This window comes from Peromyscus maniculatus, chromosome 9, assembly GCF_049852395.1.
Source record: "Peromyscus maniculatus bairdii isolate BWxNUB_F1_BW_parent chromosome 9, HU_Pman_BW_mat_3.1, whole genome shotgun sequence".
In the NCBI taxonomy this organism is placed as follows: Eukaryota; Metazoa; Chordata; class Mammalia; order Rodentia; family Cricetidae; genus Peromyscus; species Peromyscus maniculatus.
In genome coordinates, this window is record NC_134860.1 from 85,158,003 (window position 1) to 85,178,505 (window position 20,503).

General features: G+C 38.1%; 1 protein-coding gene across 3 annotated transcripts in view; it reads left to right on the top strand.

The window, feature by feature from the left end:
• The window catches only part of Tdrd3 (tudor domain containing 3), a 164,709-nt gene that overhangs the window by 80,880 nt on the left and 63,326 nt on the right, over positions 1 to 20,503 (top strand). For 2 of the 3 annotated variants that reach the window (XM_006975542.3, XM_015994409.2), the window contains exons 4-8: positions 4,306 to 4,466; positions 9,326 to 9,467; positions 11,880 to 11,951; positions 14,331 to 14,480; positions 19,704 to 19,844. In XM_006975542.3, the coding sequence (XP_006975604.1) occupies positions 4,306 to 4,466; positions 9,326 to 9,467; positions 11,880 to 11,951; positions 14,331 to 14,480; positions 19,704 to 19,844 (666 nt within the window). The remainder of the gene's footprint in view (positions 1 to 4,305; positions 4,467 to 9,325; positions 9,468 to 11,879; positions 11,952 to 14,330; positions 14,481 to 19,703; positions 19,845 to 20,503) is intronic. The other variant, XM_042285266.2, reaches the window with a different exon arrangement.

Genomic DNA, 20,503 nt, shown 5'->3' on the forward strand with positions numbered 1-20,503 from the left:
TGGCAGGCAGAGAGACTATATAGAAGGAGAAATCTGGGAGAAGAGAAGTAGCCAGAGAAGGAGGAGGACATCAGAGGCCAGCCACCCAGCTACACAGCCTGCCATGGAGTAGGAGTGAAAATAAGATTACAGAAATAAGAAAAGGAAAAAGTCCAGAGGCAAAAGGTAGATAGGGTAAGTTAAGAAAAGCTGGCTAGAAATAAGCCAAGCTAAGGCTGGGCATTCATCATTAAGAATAAGCCGCCCTGAGTGATTTAGTTGGGAGCTGGGTGGCGGCCCCCAAAAGACCAAAGACCAAAGGAAAATAGATGGGTAAACAGGCCACCTGTTTCCTACATATTGTCAATAATACAGCTGTACACATGTTTGAGCAAGCATCCCTGTGCTGTGCTCACTTAGGACATACACCCCAGAGCCACGTGGTGGTTCTGTTTTGAGTGTTGAGGAATCTCCACGCTGCTTTCCGTGGTGGTTGCCCACCAGCACCGAGTAATTAAGTGCTCTTCCCCCTGCCTGCACCGGCATTTGTTCTGTTTGATTTCCTCATCATAACCAGTATAGCTAGGGTGAGATGGACTCTCAAAGTTGTTTTAATTTGCTTTCCTCTGATGACTTAGTCCTTCAGGACACTTACAAAATATTTATTGGTCATTTGTGTTTTTTGCTTTCCCTCATAGCTAATGATGTTAAACATTTTTATCAAGTATTGATTGGTCATTTGTATTTTTCCCTTGAGAGCTGTCTGTTTAGTTCCTTAGCCCATTTGTTTATGATGATTTTGGGGGGGGGGGTTGCTTTTGACAGTTCTATAAATGTGTATTTGGATGTAATGACATGTCTGGTGTTTAGTTGACAGTTTTGATTAGCTCTTCACTCTGATGATTGTTTTTTGTTTTGAAGAAGCTCCTTAATTTCATGCTGTCCACTTGTCAACTCTTGGGATTGTTTCCTGGTGCTATTAGAGTCCTCTTCAGAAAGTCCTTACCTATTCCTGGACTTCGAGTTCTTCCACCCGTGTTTTTTTCTAGCAGTTTCGGTGTTTAAGTTTTATGTTAAGGTTTTTGATCCATTTTCATGCAGAGTGGTGGATCTGGTTTTATCCTTTTACATGTGGAAAACCAGTGTTCCCACCAACTTTTGTTTTTGAGCTTGTCATTTCCCTAGTCTGTGTCTTGACAAATTGTAGAAATAACTAGGTATTTGTAGCCCGTGGGCTTGTTTCTGGGTCCTTTATTCTGTTCCACTGGTTTATGTGTCTTTGTGCCCTTAGTATACTTTGTTGCTGATGTTGCTGTTTTGTTTTTCCTGTGGCTGTATAATATAATTTAGGATTGAACACTGGAACACCTCCAGTGTGTTGTAGAGAGTTTATCTGTTTATGTAGATTTGGGGTCCTATATGTCTCTAATTTTATTGAATAGATTCTTTATACCTTTAATGTTTGCTTATCTTAGCTTTATCTGTTGTGTTCTTAGGTTTGATTTCTTGATCATATCCTAGGTTTTTGTGTTGTTGTTGTTTTTTTTTTAAACATCCTGCCCATGTCCATCTCTCTATCTTGTCTGTATCTGTCTGTCTATCTATGTATCCGTGTATCTATCTATCTATCTATCTATCTATCTGTCTGTCTGTCTGTCTGTCTGTCTGTCTGTCTATCTATCTATCATCTATTTTTCTGACTGATATTATGATATTCATGTACCCCCCCCCCCGTGTGTACCCTGGCATACATGTAGAGGCCTTCAGGAACTGGTTATCTCCTTTCATAATATGAGTCCCCTAGGATCAAACTCAGGTTCTCAGGCTTGGCAGCAAGCTCCTTTCCAGTGATCCAGCTCATCCTTTCCATTTCTGTATTTTTAATTTGATTCATTTTTCTCATGCCCTATATTTCTTTCTTTTTTTTTTTTTTAAGATCTCAGTTTGCTTGGTAAATTTTTTATTTTTGTTGCTGACTTTTCTCCCACATTACTGATTTTTCTCATCAATTTTGCTGGCTTTTTCTACCTGTTACTGAGTCTATTTCCTGTCTTCTGGTGTAAATTCATTTACTTGACCGTGTCTTCTTTCAGATCTTTAATCATTTTCCCCAGAAAACTTGATCTAGCATTTTAGCTCTGTTCTCGTCTTTGAGTTCAGTGGTTAAAGAATTGCCATCATTTGAGGGATTCATGTTGCCCCGCTTGTGTGTGTGTATGTGGAGACCAAAGGTGGGCATCGGGTGTCCTCCTGTTCTCTCCATCTTAGTGTCTGAGACAGGACATGATGGTTAGTGTTAATTGTCACCTCAGCAGAATCTAGAATTAATTACCCCAAGACAGTCTCTCGGGCATCCTGTGGGGGTTTATCTTGACTGTGTTCATTGAGGTGGGACCCCTACTGTAGATGGCATCTTTCCCTGACTGGGATCCTGAGCTGAATAATAAGAGAAAGCATACTGAGCACATTCATTCATTCCCTTTTGCTTCTAGGCTGTGGCTGTCCTGTTCAGTCTCCTGCTGAGACCCACACCATGGTCTCAAGTCAGAGTAGATAGTCTCCTTTAAGTTGTTTTTGTGTTTTTTTTATTTATTTTTTTTTTCACGACAAAACAAAACAAAACAACCTAGGAAACAAGGTCTCCCACTTAATTTGGAGCCCAGTTTTGGTCAGACTAGTTAGGTAGCTAGACTGGCCTTCCAGTGAGCCCTCCAAATTTGCCTGTTTCTGTCTCCCAACATGGACTTACAGACACAGCTTGGCTTTTATGTGCGTATTTGGCTTATAAAGTTATCTCCCTAGCCTGTTGTTTGTTCATATTTTGGAGATGTTTCTGTGTATTTGCACGTTAGTCTGAGCAGCTGTTGTGATTTGTAGAGAGTCGTCTTCATATTGAGTAGCCTACCCTGGATGGTACAGTCTCTAGTTCCACTCAATGAGAAGCGAACTGCTTTAAGTTTTTATTTTATATAACTTTTTTATAAGATAAAAATACATATTTTATATGGTGTGTGTCTCTGTGTGTGTGTGTCTATGTCCATTTGTCTGTGTGTCTGTGTATCTGTGTGTCTGTGTCTTTCTGATCCCCAGCTGCTTTTGTAAGCGCCCTCTGTTCTCCTCTCCAGCCAGGGCAGTGCACTACCGCTGCACTCCGCTCCGCCTCTCTTCTCTGGGGGCACTGCCCTTTTTACTTCTGCTCTTTCCTGGGATTCTGTCATGTCCTTGTGGATTTCTGAGGCTTTCCCTGCTCCTTGTAATAACACCCATTTATTTTAACTCTTTCTTTACTGCCTCTCTCAGAAGCCCCCTCTAGTCCACCATCTAGCCCAGAAATAGTATTCACCGTTCATAGCTGAAGCTTGATGGAAGCTTAGACTACATAAAACTGAATGTATAACATCATTGCTCCTGGTCAGTGTTGACAGTATATTTTTCAATTTGGAGACTTGCTTGCTTGGGAAATAAAGTATAAATGTTTTTCATTTCTTTTCTGAAAATATGTATTAATTTTTTTGTGCATAGAAAGATTTACTTGAAAAACTTTAATTTTAAAATAAACTTTCTTCCGAAACTATGATGCTAACTTAAAGATCTATTTTACTATGTAGGAATTATCATTTCTATTGAATTTATTTTTCTACATGTAAGCAAATTTAACTGTCTTCCTCTGGTTTGGCTACCAGCATTCTTATGTAAACTTTTAGTTTTATAGCTAGTTAGACGATTGATTTACGTACTTTGATTGAAAGTTGGCAGGAGAGAACACTTCTCTCCCTGTCAACACATGTCCATAGCATCAGATTTAATATTACTTAGGAAGTATGGAAATGAGTGTAACACTCCTTGAACTTTCTGTATCTTACACTTTGGAGCATTGTGTGCTTCACACCAGAAGAGGGGGCTGGAACATGATGAGTTTGACAGGAAGCTGCTGCTGTGAGTTGATGATGGCCCTTAAAGGAATGTCAAGTTGTTTGTCTCCTGAGTGCCTGTTCTCGTGAAAGGGGAGGGAGCAAGATTTATGTGAGCTATTTAGAGCACATAAGACTAAAAGCATGACCTAATGCACCTTTTATTAAAACACTGAGCTGTTCACTTAGTGCCTTCATACCTTGGAACTATCTGAAAGGGGATTTAAAAATTGTTCTTCTGCAGTCCTCCCTCTTGAAATTTCACCTCTATGAATTAAAAAATAATTTCAGTTTTGACTTTAATTGACATTATCTTTGTAAGTCATAATAAGTAACCATTAAAGAAGAGAATAATTGTATAATTGACAGTATAACAATGACTAACACGTGACCTTGGTTCCCTCGTTCTCGACAGCTTGAAGGTCCGTGTGTTTTACAAATCCAGAAAGTCCGCAATGTCGCTGCACCAAAGGATAACGAGGAGTCGCAGGCTGCGCCAAGGATGCTTCGTTTGCAGATGACTGATGGGCATACAAGTTGTACGGCAGTAGAGTTCAGCTATATTTCAAAGATCAGGTGATTCGTAGAACCTGATTTCTTTGTATGCACGTGAATGGGGAGGAATGGAGTCTTAAGTGAATGCTGTACTTTTCACAAGAAATTCCTGGGGTTTTCATGTCTGTTTTGTCTATCTAGAAGGCAGGGATAAAGTTCGTCACTCTTTTCTGTGTTAAGTATAAAACAAGTTGAAGATACACATGCGTGCATTTTTTTTTCCTAACAGGTTAACAGCTGACTATACATATTAGTGTGCTATTATACTATTTATGATTCTAGCCAAGTTTGTAGGCTAATGTATTTTCTTTTTTTTTTTTTTTTTTTGGTTTTTCGAGACAGGGTTTCTCTGTGTAGCTTTGCCCCTTTCCTGGAACTCACTTGGTAGCCCAGGCTGGCCTCGAACTCACAGAGATCCACCTGGCTCTGCCTCCCAAGTGCTGGGATTAAAGGCGTGCACCACCACCACCCGGCTGGCTAATGTATTTTCTAAGGAGATAATTAAAGCTAAGGGGGTTTGTGGCTCCTTACTACTTCATAAAAAAGAATTCATTAAGGAACAACTTCCAAATTTTTATTTTGTTTAAAAATAATTTTATTAAATATTTGAGCATTTAATACAATGTATTTTGATGATTTTCACCCCTCCCTCAACTCCTCCCAAATCCACCACCACTCCCTACCCAGCTTTTTTGGTGTTTTTTAATACTCATGGAGTTCAGTATTTGCTGCCCATATACGTTGGGTTTGGAACCATCCACTCTAGCTTGGTTGACCCACCAGGGGCCACACACTTAGAGGAGCCGTCAGCCATCTCCCCTGTCCATGCTCAGATTTCATTAATTCATTGGTGGTCTCACTTGCGCATGCGTGAGTCCTGGGCATGTTGTCACAGCCTCTGGGACTTCGGATGTGCTGCTGCCCCACTGTGTTCAGGGAGCACTGTTTTGTGTGGTCATCCACCTGGCCCTTAGAACTCTTCCACCTCCCTTTTTATAGATGATTCCTGAGACTTGGGAAGAGGAGGAGGTGTGATAGAAATGTCACATGTCGGGATGAGGACCCCACAGTCCTTTATTCTTTACACCCGTCCAGTTATGGGTCTCTGTTAATTGCCATCTCCTGCAAGAAGAGGCTTCTCTGATGAGGGTTGAGAGATGCACTAATTTATGATGAGTCATTTTAAATAGTAGTGGGTTTTTCCATAGGCTCTATGAGCTGTCTAGCCACAGGGCTTAGCCTCCATAATAGAGTCAGGTTGGGTTCCATCCTGTGGTATGCGGCTTTAAATCCACTTATAAAGTGGTTAGTTCATCCATGGCATCAATGCCACTATTGGACCAGTGGGCATGTTTTACCAGGTTGGTCATTATTGCACGTTATGACTGTGTACCAGTGGCTACATGGCAGGATAAGACTAATGAGTATTCCCCCCCCTTCTCTGGTTCTATGCCTAGCACCTCACAGCACTAAGAAAGCTAGCCAGTTTACAGGCATTAAAGGAACAACTACTCAGATGTAGAAAGATGAGGATGTGTTTCTGTCAAGGCAGTTTGAACTCTGATTTGTGAAGGAAGAACTTTTATTGGACATGTGCAAACATTCGTATTTTTCTTGAGTCATTGTATATGGGCATGTTTGCTGCTTTGGGTCCTCTGAGCTCTTTTACTTAATGTAAATTCCTAAAGAATACTTTTTTCCTTAAGCATGCATATAGTCTTTACCATACACTGTATTCTGTTCTCTCATTGGTGGGGAGTCCAAAGATAAAGTCAAATTCTACTTCCTAGTAGCTGTTATAATAACAATATAGGCATGTAGACATGTAATTAATTTCCTGGAGCCCAGAGAATTAGTGCAACTTGGATCCAGGAGTTTAATTTGAAATATGAATGGTTTTGAGAGAGGTGAATTGTTTCTGCTCTGGTTGGTGGCATGAACTTGGGAGAGTGGGGGGCCCCCAAATGAAGTGGACTAAAGTCTCCTGCAGCTTTATTCAGAGCATCAGATAGTTTCTATTTTGAGGGTTAGGCAAGGTCACATGAGTTTGGGCTGTGTACAGTCACTAGGACAACTGGTGCTTGGAAACATTTTTGAATAACAAAAGTAAGATGATCACTGGGCATGGTGCTGTAGGACTTGAATTGGGAGGCAATTCTCTGCTGTAGAGCTTAGGTGATTTGGAGAAGGTTGAGTGAGGTTCAGCATGTAGTCTTCAACAATATTGTTTTCCTTTGTTTCTGCCTTCGGTAAAGGAGGGACCCTCCTGAGATGATAAATGGATAAATGTTTATCAAAAGTGTTCATTTCTTATACGAGGGGAGGCTTAGCTATCTTGTGATTGCATTGCCTTCTTTTTGAAGAGGAGAGGGATCCCTGTTTCTGTGGAAAAACAGCCTTTCTTCCCTTGACAAATGCAGTCCAGGCTCTTCCAAGGTGCCACAGAAGGCTGACTGCTCCGGAATGTACATTTTCGGCTTTCGCTACTGTAACATTTCTCTACCCAACACCACCTGCTGTTTTTTCTATTGAATTTATTATGGTTTAACAACTAAAATTTTTATATGTTTATTCACTCATGATTGAAGCAGCCTGTGTTCCATTGCTATCACAAAAATGACAACATGCAAAACTCTTCTTCTTTCATGGGGATAGTTTAGAAGAGTTTTAATGCTTGTCTAGTGGTTACCACAGAAGGAAGGTGAAATAACTCTAGATAGCATAAACCAAATGCAGGGCTGAGCTGGGCTGCCTCAGTGGGCTGTGTGTTTCTCCAGGCTTTTCTAGTCGTCCACCTCCTGTACAGCCCTCCATGGTCTCAGGTTTTGTTTGTAATTACAATGGAGAAAGGGTGAAGATGTGCTGGGTGCCAAAGATGTAGCCATTAACCCAACTGTGCTGTCTACATAGGAGTTAATTATGACACTGAAGTCAACGAGGTAGACAGTGTAATGTAATTTAGTTCTAATTTTAGTTTTGTGGCAATACAATTATGATTTAATTTAATGGGATTTTATCTCTTTTTTTTTGTGAAATTTTGAGTCCATTCTCAAATTATTTGACAATTAAGGAAAGTTTGGGGAGGGCATAGGCACTTAACACAAAGTTAATCATCTGCTTCTATAGTTTCTGTTATTTTTGATATTTACTTGATATTTGTTTTTATGTTTCATTTCTGCTATTCGTTCCCTGCATTCATAATTTCATGTGTTGGTATATTCCCATCAATTTCTGATTTTACCAATTTGTAATAAATTGTTGGCTAAAAGTTCTTTTCAAGAAAACACATAGATCAGCGATATAATTAGTGTGTTCTTTGGCCATAAAAGGGCATGGTCCATGGTGCCTGTCACTTTGATTCATTCAGAAATGCAGAAATGAGGAACTGCAGAGTTATTCAATCTGGATTTGCTGATTGCCTGGAATTGGTTAACACTTAGTAGTATAATTGTGTTGCTCATATTTACTGCTGATCTTGAAGATGGGCCATTGTTCTCAGTGACTGCACTTTTGACCACAAAGCTCCGTAAGGTTGAGGTTAGGCGAGGCTGTTTGTGACTGCTTGTTCTGTCGGTTTTGAATTATGACTAGGAATGTTAAACTTGTGAGCCTCAGAACAATTTTAATGTCTTTATTGAGATAGAATTGATCATATGCAGTGATACACATATTAGACATATCTGATACACCGAACAGTGTGTAATCTGCCTTTTTCTGTGTGGGTTGTTTGAAGCTTGAGAAATAGGCATATTACTTCTGTTCACTAATAATTTTTATTAGCTATCCTTTAAAAGGCTGTGGTATTAACACTCACTGATTTGATGTTGCATATTATCAGCGTGTGATGAATTTCACAAACCTTTAAAATGTGAATAATGAAGCCACTGCAGAATAATTTTCTAATTCATCCCAAGTGTTTCAGGGCAGACTATTTTAGGAGTCCTATTTGGAGAGCTTTCTCCCTTGCTGTAGAAAGAGATGGAGTGTGATTTATATCTGTGCTTTTACTTTAGAACACACCTGTGTGATAAAGTGGATTTCATCCTGTGTTTTCTTTAACAAAGTTGCTGGGAAGATAAACATCTTGTTTCAAGTATTTGTGGTGTAATGTTTACCCAAAATAGAATTAACACTGGCCTTTTGTAGAAAAGTCTTGTTGTAATTATTGCTTATATACTTCCAAGTTGGTATGTAAAATTCTTTTTAAAGTTACTGCATAAATAATTCTGATGTTTCATCTTTTAGATAACTAACAAAAGGGTTTTTATAGATTACTATAACCCATGTAGGTATTAAATTTCTGTGTTTATTTCTGGTTAGATATCTTTTATATTAAAATTTAATAATGATATATATTTTGCCATGTATAGCAAAAGTTATAAAAAAGAAAGGGAATTATTGTATTCATATGTGGTAGAGCTGAGAAGCACTTTCCTGGCTGGAGAGATGTCTCAGTGCTTAAAAGCACTGGATGTTTCTCCAGTTCAGTTTCTGGTTCAATCCCCAGCACTCACATGGTGGCTCACAACCATCTGTAACTCCAGTTCCAGGGGACCTAACTCTGTATATGCAGGCAAAACACCCAGACACAAAATAAAAATAAATCTTAAAAAAAAAAAGAGAGAAGAAAAATACTTTCCATTTCCTTGACTCCAGCTTTGTGGGCTGTGATTGTTCTTGTCCACATTTGTTTTAACTTGTGGAAACTTGTTTTATACTTGGTCTTCATTTATCATGATTCATTTATACTTTATAGCTAGTCCGCTGAAAACTAGTTAGGTGTTAGTGCATTTGATGAAGTCTTAAGACCCCCTTTCAGGCGTGGAGGAGCTTCTGTGCATCTCTAACTCCTGCTTCCCTTTGGTTTTCTCTTGCCTCAGTCTGAACACACCACCCGGCACGAAAGTGAGGCTCTCAGGCGTTGTGGACATAAAGAATGGATTCCTGCTCTTGAGTGACTCCAACACCACAGTCCTTGGGGGTGAAGTGGAACATCTGATTGACAAATGGGAGTTACAGAGGGTAAGTTTGCAGTAAGAACGGCTTAGACCGTGGAACGCCAGGGTTCCTGACTGTTCTCTGGTGGAAGTTGTCCCATAATGAGTGGTAGCATTAGTCTTTTGTGTCAGAATAGAAAGAACATGATGATCTTAGAGAAACTATCTGCTATTATTTAACCACATTCTTCCTCAAAAGCAGGTGAAAATTTTCAGTGCCTCTTACTTTTCTTTCATGCTTTAAATATTCTTATTGCAGTATCTTGGCAGGTTTGAAACTTGTCAGTTAAGAGAAGATACTTAAAGTCAGATCAATGCTTATGTAATTTTCCAACATCATTTGGAATCATTTCACTTAAAACCATTCAATCAGGTGGGAACTTACGCATTTCCAACACATAGACACACAGACATGCACTCATCCACTCTTCCCCATGTCAGACACTATTCTACTTTCTGTCTCTATGAACTTGACTATTTTAATATCTCTTTAGACATGTAATATTATAGTATTTGTTCTTTTTTGTCTGCCTTATTCTGTATAAGTAATGGATGTCAGAATTTCTCTCCTTTTATAGGCTCAACAGTATGCCACTGTTTCTACCACATTTTGTTTATTCACCTGTCAGTGGGCATTAATGTTGTTCCTAGCTTTTGCTCACTATAAATAATGATGCTATGAATATGGGCACACAAATAAAAGCTACTCCCACTTCTTTTGTATGCATACTTGTTGAATTGCTGGATTATATGGTAATTATTCTTTTAATAAGCTTCTTACTTCTACACTGGTTATTTCTCATAGTAGCTATTCTGTGTATGTGAAATGGAGCCTCTTGGTTTCCATGTGCATTTCTCCAAGGCTTAGAGGTGCTGAGTCTCTTCTTATGAGATGGTTGTTCACGACTGAGCTCTCCACGCTGTGCTTTCTTTATTGTCTATCCAAGCAGAAGCCATGGCTTCTTAGGAATAGCAGTCTGATGCTGCATGCTGTGCTGGGTTTAGTCTGGTTGTCTTTATATATTGGCCAGGTCGCTCACTGTGTGTACAGGGAGATTAGGTCTGGCTCTTTGTACCATCACCAGTGCAAGAAATAAAAGTCCTCTAAGATGTTTTTAATTTTTCATGTTAACAAGAGCTGTTAATTTGTTAGCTTTTAAAGGAAGTTTTAGTATAAATTGAATTGATTTATAGCTGTTTGTATAATCCTTTCCTTGTAACTAAATTGAAACTGAGAAAAGGGCCCCTAGATAATCATATGTATGTGCCATGCTCATTTTCTTTTTAAATTAAAGAGATTAATAACTTCCATGTAGATGGTGAAGAAATATGGCATCCCTGTCCCATTTTTATTATGCTGTGCTCATTAAGCTGATGTTATGGTTGCCATTAGCCTTATTTTTCAATCTGTAATTTACATGAACTGTATAAGAGTGTTTACATAATTCAGGAACTCGAGAATATGTTAAAAATGAACAAAATGGGTTAGAAAATACTTTGTGACTCTTTTACATTGTATTTTCATCACAATATATGTATTGGTGAGTTTTATAAATGCACAACAAATTTAAAGTTTAAAAGATATATTTAATGAGTGCTTAATATGCATGTTAATACCTTTGATGGGAAGGATGACTGAAAGGAATCCTGTTTAGTTTCCTCTGGCCCTGTGGAAGGACTTCACAATATGAGAAAGTACTTTTGGTAGGGGACAGTTTTCTGCCCATTTTCATAATACAGTGGTTTGCCTTCAAGCCTTGTGACTTGAGTGTGATTCCTGGGATCCACAAGGGGGAAAGGGAGAATTGACCCATGAGGGCGTCCTCTGACCTTCATGTGCTTGTGTGTGTCTGCACAAACACACACACACACATACACACACACAAAGTATACCAACACTTTTTACGAAGCCACTTGGTTGACTGTTTCTTCAAAGTATGAGTTGATGTAAGATAATTTGACAAAATAAAATGGAGTGACTTTACCTGTTAAAGCTATAGTAATATGATGTTTAAAGTACTAATGATTTGTTACTTAGTAAGTATTATCTAAAAATTTCATTTTTGTAGAAAAATTGAAGGCATTATTAATCTATTGGTTATGTGCTTCAAAGTAAAGTTGTTCTTGCCAGAGTTTACTTTCTATGAATTGACTATATTTCTGAGGAGCTCTCTTTTCTCCAAAGGACACAACTTGAAAAATATTTCAAAAAATTAAACTTGAATGTAGTTTGGTCAGGAGAGATGAGGAATAAATCTTGGCCAGGTTACTGAAATACAGACTATAGAATTTCATATTTTGTTGTTTGAAATACTTTAAAGAAGGCTGTTATGTCTTAAGATTCTACACTAAGCAGTGCATCTTGGGTGCATTTGCATGTGGCTAGTGTGTTTATGTGTGTGATTTATGTCTTATGACTGATTATGTATTTAAACAGAGCTTATCAAAACATAATAGAAGCAATATTGGAACTGAAGGTGGCCCACCTCCTTTTTTGCCTTTTGGACAGGTAAGGACTTTCTTCCTGGTAGGTGGACTCAGTCAGCACAGACTGTTCTTCATTATACTTAGGCTGTGTGTGGTTTTGTGCCAAACTATTTACTCAGACTCTGCAGCATTCCATGGAAGTATGAAGGACAAGGAATTTAATAATTTTGCTGTTACCCCAAAGATTGAAGCAATTAAGAGTTAATATATGAAGAACAAATTACAGCTAACTAAAATAGGTTAATGGAAAACAAGTTTTAAATGAGAATTTTAAAAGTAAAGAGATTTAAAAAAAATGCCAAAACTTTCCCCAGAATTCTTTTCTTCAGCCTCCATCTAATTCCTCATCTCAGTCAGAAACAATTTTATTTCTAGCTGATGTTTTCAACTGCGGTAACCAGATTCTTCTATAGAAGCTAAATAATTCAATGTCTGGTCCTTAATTTTTAACCCTTACTCAGTTTTCTATTGCTATAACAAAAACCCCCGATGAAGGGAACTTTTAGAAGAAAGAATTTAATTGGGGCTTACAGTTTCAGAGGGTAAATCCATGACTATCATGGTGGGAGGAATGGTGGCAGGCAGACTAGCCTGGTGCTGGGGCAGTAGCTAGAGCTTACATTTTGATCCACTAGCAGGAGGCAGAGAAAGTTACCTGGGAATGGCCCGGACTTTAGAAACCTCAAAGCCCACCCCCAGTGACACACTTCCTCCATCAAGGCCACACCTCCTAATCCTTCCACAACAGTTCCACCAGTTGGGGACCAAGCATTCAGGCGTATGATCCCATGGGGGCCACCACACCTTTCCTACTGCCAAGGAACTTTGAGGAAGGTCTTGAGTTGGCCTGTGTCTTGTCTCCCTTTCTGTACACAAGCTGGAGTTGTGTTCCCAGCTGTCTTCTGCACCTGCTCTTGCTTCACCCCCGATGAGGCTGAGAGGAATCCATGTGTCTGTTGGCTTTGGCTTTTTTTTTTGACAATGGGGAAGTTTTTAACTGTATTTGCTCTGTACTTTTCTTAGAGAATGTGAAGGTGAATTGGAGACATAAAAGTAGGAAGTTGAAACCAACACTTTATTTTGTATTTTGTTTTATTTGAATTTTGTTGAAATTTTAAAAGATCTACAGTTGATATGAAGATATGGGATAGCATCAGTTGACTGACATCTTCAAAATGATTTTTATGAGCGATAATCAGAATTAAATTAAGAGTAATTCCTGCATCATATGCATTTTTAATTATGTAAAAAAGGTGCCCCCCCCAAAGATAAAAATAGATAGGAAGTTCAGTGTTGTGGTCCATGTTAGTAACATTCTGCTTGTAATAAAAGAGGCAAGAATTAAAATATAATAGTAATTTATATTTGAAAGTAATAATTGACATCGGTATAAATTTACTTTTTCCTGAAGCATTTGTAAAATTTCTTCCTTAAATTAAGATATTAAAAACGGCTGTTTTCCCTAGAGCTGCGTACTGATTTAATTGTTATCCAGCATTTGAAATGTGTGTTACGGTTTCATAGGGCTAGGAAGTAGAACAAAGGTTTCGCTTCAGTGGTAGTGTTGTTTTCATTCATGCTGAACGTTCTCCTGCAGCATATTGCAGGGTTGTGGGCGGGTAAAATGATAGCGCTGGCCCTGTGGTCATGGACGTGAAATAGCCGGTTTACCCGGGAGGAAGCTGTCGTATTTGTGTGACACGTGGAGAAAATTTCCTCTTCCCCTCTTCTAGTTAAGTTAATGAGCTGCAAAAAACCCAAACAAACAAAAACCCAGGCCATGTCAGAGGACTTGTACTGGGGTGGAGGTGAGAATTCAGGGATTGTTTTCTGACAGAGACACCATTGGTAAATTATGAGATTGAAAATCAAAACTTAAAACACCCAACACATGAAACTTTGTATCTTACTTGGCTCAGAGAGCATGTTTTTGCTCTTTGACTTACATGTTCAGACACATTTTGTTACATGTTAACAGGTGTACTGTCTGCCGCCTAGATATGGTGGTGTAATGTGGAAAGTGAACTCTTAGTTACAAAACCAAATTTACATGGTTTTAGTTAATGTAGACAGCTTGAAATCTACAGCTGTTTTAAAGTTACTACATTAAAATGAAACTTGGGTCTTATATCTCAGTATATTTTGTAAATATGTGGCCTCATTCAGGTGATGTATGTACACACACACACACACACACACACACACACACCCTTTAACTTGTATTTATTTAAAAGTTATGGTGTAATCACCTGCCTATTTTTTTTAATCTGTTGGATGGAGTGGTATTTTTGCTCTCACCAATGGAAAGAAATGTAAACATTTCTTTTGAAGAACTAGTGCTTTCTATAAAGAAGTATAGTTTCCTCTGGAATTCCTGAATGACATGAGTTTGTTTCTCCAGAAGTGTGCCTCTAATGTCCAAGTGGACAGCAGAGAACTGGATCGAAGGAAGACGTTACAAGTCTCACTGCCTGTCAAACCTGCCAATGATAATGACGAGTTTGAAAAGCAAAGGACGGCGGCGATTGCAGAGGTGGCAAAGAGCAAAGAAGTAAGGGCTTCCCACAGTTTCCTCCCATCAGCTGGGGTCATCCTCTGCAGTTACTCGAGGTCACTATGGCCTCTGTCGGGACTGGTGCCCGGCCCTCCTCACCTTGCTCTCCTCACACACTTTGGGAGTAGAATGCCATCCTCTGGGGATTTAAGGCTGCCTCTTGGATTTGTGTGTCCTTTTCCAAGTCTTGGCAATTCTAGTAAATATTCCTATTGGCAAGTCATCCATCCTTGTGCCCCTTTTCTTTCTTTATGAAATAACTAAGTACATTTTTCTCTTATATCATATCAGAGGGTTTTTTGTTTTTAGTTGTACTAGTTACCACTTTCTCAAAATATTCTCCCTCTATAATACCTGCTGTGAAAAGTAATACTTTGGAGGAATGAATTATGAACCAGGATCAACTAGTATATCAGAAATAAGTCTTGTTAGCTTATTCTTGTGTTAATTAGTTACAGCAAATGTTAATCTTAGGACTGTATGTGTTTTTGTAACATACTCATGTACATGCATATACCCTCTTACACCATAGTTAGCTAAGTCGTTTGTTTTGAATTTCTTGCTTTCTTGGACTAGATCTTTTTCTCTGTTGATTGATTTTTCAGATTTTGATGTGAACTTTTGTATTTGTTGGTTGAATTTTTTTGTTCATTAAAATTGAAATAGTTCACTGCGTTAAGAAGACAGTGAAGGTTTATGAATAATCACTTTTCTATTTAATTTCAAACCTCCACCACAAAGCTTACTGATGTCCTTCCTCTTTCTTCCTATCTCCAGTTTACAGTAGGGTTGAACACAAAGCCTCTGGAATCAGCCAGCCCAGAGCATGTCCTGCTAACAGTCCTGAATTAAATGATGAACCTTTTGTGCCTAATTTGCTTCATCTGTGAAATTTAGGAGCGATAGTGAACTACCATGGGTGTTTTAGGGTTTATAATTGGCATCCTAAAACCTGGACAGTTGCCCCTACATGGTGCACAAATATGACACTTTGTGATGGTAATCACTAGTGTTGGGATTCTTCAGTGTGCTCTTCATCTGAAGGCACTTATGAGCATTAAATGGATTTTGTATCATTTATATAAAATATATTCATTTGCCTCTAAAATATTAAATGATGCTTTAGATTTTAAAACTTAGAAGACAATAATTGGTATAACCTGTTCCATTGGTTTACATGTATTTCAAGCTTTCCTCCTAAGGTTTTGTTTTCTATAGTTTCAAGTGTCTATATATTGGAGTCTATTAGCATTTATAATGTACTTCAGTTTTTATATTGTAATTGATCACATGCTTTCTTCGCATGTGTAAAGAATCACAGCTTTCAAGGACTGAAACATTTCAAAACTCCTCAATGTGTGTATAAGATTGTTGAAGGCTAAGTTAACTTGGGCCTTGTCCAGTATTACCCATTAGCAATTTATAGAGTAAATTGCTCTATTGCATTGTATATATACCTATATCTCTCTGTGTGTAGATGTATTATATGTATATCTATAGCTCTGTAGCATAATGTATTATCTAAATTGTAAATAACAAGGTGTACAAATAAATTTCTCACAGCAATTTTTCATTAGGCCTTATTAGGCCTCGAGATAATGGAATTTGATCAATGATTTGAAGGAGGCGAGAGAATTAGCTATGTGTTATAGCTAAGGAAGAATGATCCATGAGAGAGAAAGCTACAGAAAAGGCTATAAACAGGAGCAGATGTAAAAGAAACAGCAAGGTGGTCCTTGGTGAAGCAGGAGCCGAGGTAGAGGAGCATAAGGAGAGACAATGGAGGCCAATTGCAGGACCTACAAACTGTGGAAAGACAAACTGACTTACTGCTTAGAAATGACAAGCTTTTGCATGTTTTGCTCACAGCAATAACATCATCAATGGGTATTTGAAAGGACTACTTCTGGCTGCTTCCTTGAAACTGCTTGTAGAGAAGGAAGATTGGGATTGTAGACAAAATGGGAGATTGTTGAGTTGATTCAGAAAAAGGAGTGATACAGATAGCAGCTCCATAGGTGGAACCACGCTGTTGCTTTCAGAAATTTGAAATTAGAGAAGAGGTTCTGAGAGATAAAGGGCATTATATAGCAGAGGAGATGTAAAGAATGACTAAAAATTTTACTCTGAGATCTTGTCAGGATACCTTGAAATCCAGAAGATTGGAGTGGATGAGACATAAGGGACTACTCTAGTTGTCCATTTTGAACATGATTATTGAGATGCATATTAGATATGTTGCTGGAAAGTTGAGTAAGTCAGAGGAGTGTAGATGAAAACTGCTTTGGCATAGATATCCTGTAGTTGAGAGTTCTGTGTGCTTGGATGGTATGGGGCTAAGTCAGATCCCCAAAGGAGTGAGTGTTTATAGAGAAGAGAAAAGGTAACACACTCGGTGGGCCTTTAGTTTTGGAGGATGGGTGAATAGAAGTAGATCCCTCCAGACTGTGATTAGTAATATAGAGAGAAATAAAGAAGTTCAGGGTAAGGGAGTGAGGAGGGCATTGAAAGAATAACTGTTGATGCTGTAGCATTGAAGTTATTGACTCCCTCTACATTCATCTTGGTGGTAAACATCTGCACATGCTCTTTAGTGGTAATTGCAGTTTTCAAAAGTAAGAGTAAGCAGAGTCAGCAGTGACAGTGGGAGAGCAGTGATTGGAGAAGTAGACTGAGATTGTAAAGTTGGGTCTGGAAGAATGAGAAGTGTGTGAGCTTGGAAATACAGTAAGATTGATAGGCAGTTGTGATGGCCTTAGGAACGCCTAGTCCATGCACCATGAAGTTGCACTGGTTCTCATTATTGGTTTGTGAGTTGCAGCTCTCTTAAATATTTGAAACAACTGTAACACGAATCTTAAAAGGTCTTACTAAGAAAAACAAACACAGAGCCAGGTATTGGGGTGAATATTGAAAGATCAGAGAAGCAGAATAAGCCACATTCAACCTTTCCTTGATAATTTCTCAGCTGATCTTGTTTCCTCAAACTGGAAGCCTCTGAGTCCTCATCTGAATGAATCTCAGCTGAACTGCTGCTAAAAGCCTAAAAGCTTAAAGCCTCTAGTTCCTGGTTTTCACACCTTATATACCTTTTTACTTCCTGCCATCACTTCTTGGGATTAAAGATATGTATCATCAAGCCTGGTTGTTTCCAGTATGACCTTGAACTCACAAAGATCTGGATGGATCTCTGCCTCCAGAAGGCTGGGATTAAAGGCATGTGTGCCACTGTTTTCTGGCCTCAATGTCTAATCTAGTGGCTGTTCTCTAACCCCAGATAAGTTTATTAGGATACACAATATATCAATCACAAACAACTGTGAAAATGCTACTCTCCTGTTTTTAAATTCACAAAATGTAAATAAAATACATCTGGAGGCTGGGAGTATTTCATTGCCCCCTCCTTCCCTCCCAAAAAAGCAGTTTTGGAGTTGTGGAATATAAATCTTAATTCGAACAGGTCAGGCTCCAGACTTTTTAGGTAGCTGTGTTCTACCAAAACAGCGATTGCCGTCTGCATTAGAGGACTTGCCCTGTGACAGTCACTGATGCAATGCTGTCCTGTTGATGTTGTCCTTGAATCCTCCCAAGATTGGTTTCCTCGTTCATCTTTTAAGGACGAAAACCTTGGTAGCAGTGAAAGGCTAGTTCAAAAGCTGTGTTTGGCTGTGCTACAGTTCCCATCTAATGAGTGTCATGTTGTATTTATATGGCGCATTTTCAATCAGTTAAACAAGTAATGACAACAAAGACTTTTATTTTTGCTGAATTTCCAGAAACCCAAAATTGAATACTAATGTCTAGTGATGTGTCTTTCATTCTTGAAGACACCGTTTAACCTTTGAGTTTTATCAAATTTAAATAGCGGATTCAAGAAATACTCAAAACGTTGACCATTCAGCTGTGGATCCTGCATGGAACTGGACTGGGCCCTCTGCATGGACAAGACAGTTGTGTAGCTTGTCTGTTTGAGGGGCCCCTGACAGTGGGAATACGATCTATCCTCCCTGGTGCATGAGCTGGCTTTTTGGCGCCCATTGCCTATGGTGAAACACCTTGGACAGCCTTGATGCAGGGGGAGGGGCTTGGATCTTCCTTAGCTAAATGTGCCAGGCTTTGCCAAGGAAGGACTTGCCTTTTCAGAGGAGGGGGATGAGGTGTGGGTTGGGAGAAGGGCTAGGGGGAGGAGGGATGAGGTGGAGATCTGTAGTTGGTATGTGAAATGAATAAAAAATTTCTTAATAATAAAAAAGATAAAAAATGTCCATTAATGTGTGTCTAACATGAATTTCTCATTTTTCAGATTCTACTTAATATCTTCTTTATCTGGTTCAAGATAATTTCCCATGTTAAGTAAATTAAGATACCTTCTTACTATACATTACTTAAAATATATTTTAAACAATTATCTTTAATAAATCAAGTTTTAACTTTTATTTTTATCAAATGTATCAGACAGAAAAAATATTATATAAGATTTTTCTTTTGATGATACTTAGTTATCAGCTGTGCAATGCTTTCCAACCATGATTTCGTATCTAACCTGTCAATGATCTTTATGGTCTGTTTTTTTCATAATTATTTTGAAAAGACAAAAATGACATTAAATCAAGTTTCAAATTTATCCAAATAAATCAGCAAAATAATAAATATATAGGCCTAGGCTTTTATATGTAGTTTTTAAGGAAGGACATAGGATGATTATAAATAATGAATTAATAAACAGATTTTACTCTGGTGCTCATGGTATATTTACTTTCTAAGTTTATATAATGATACTATCAGAGTGTGAGATACTTTAAATTATTGGTCAGTTTAGTACTTTATTCAGAATACCCTGGACTTGTAGATGCCTGACATATTCAAATATTTTACTAGAATAATGTGGACAACTAATCTTTATGATGTTTCTGTCATCTTATTTCAGTCTATATTGATGAACATAGAGGTTTGTTTTGGTGACTTAACTAAAATCTTGTCATTTTTTTAAAAGTTGTCCTGGGCTTATAGAAAGAAAATATTATGGCTTGTAGATGTTTATTCTCTATGCTGTTTATAAATATTTGTTATTTTATTTTTACTTGTGAAAAATAACTAAGCTTTTAAATCATTAATTTTTCCAGATTTTTAAGTAACATCTTGGTTTGTATGATTATTTTACTATTCAATATTTATTTTGACTATTTACTTTTGTCTGTTTTATTTTTCTCTTATCTAAAGACCAAGACATTTGGAGGAGGTGGAGGCGGTGCCAGAAGTCATCTCAATATGGGTGCTGTCAGTCACCGAAACAGGGAGGTTTTACAGAAGGAAAAGCCTTCCAAGTCAGAGAGCAAACAGGAAGGGGTCTACAGAGAACTGGTGAGCACAACAGTTGGCACCGAGGCCAATGTGCTGCGCTTTGAATACCGTCAATCTTTCTTTGAATGTTTTTTCTTTGCATCTTTGCTGTGTAAATTACATTTCTTATTGTGGATGGGGAGCTATAGTCATTACGTTTTTTTATCATGAAAATTTATGAGGTCACTTTTTCTACACCATATTATTTTCCTAAGAGCTTATTCTAATATAGATAATAAAAGCTTTCTTTTTTATTTTAATTTTTTAAAAGTTTTCAATGGAACTTTGCTATAATACAGATTCTTCCTTGATTATTAGTGTTGAAACAGTAAGTTGGAATGTTGTGTTACTGTGACAGTTTTCCCATAGCTGTTGTTGACTTTTGCTGACCTGTGTAGATCTTGGATCTGAGATCTAAGGACCTGAAAGAATAGGGTGGACTAGTGTCTAATGCTGTAGATGGTTTTGCTTCACTTTCAATGGACTTTTGTACACGATTGTAACACAGAAAGCAATGATCCAAGGAAGGTTGTTTGAGTCTAGAAAAACCTGATCAGAAAAAACATGGAAATAAATCCAGTAAGCACATACAAAATACTGACCGAGCATCCCTTTCCCAAAACTTTCTCAGGACAGATCAGTTTAAATACATTGGCATCTGGGAAAGCAGAAAAGCAAGG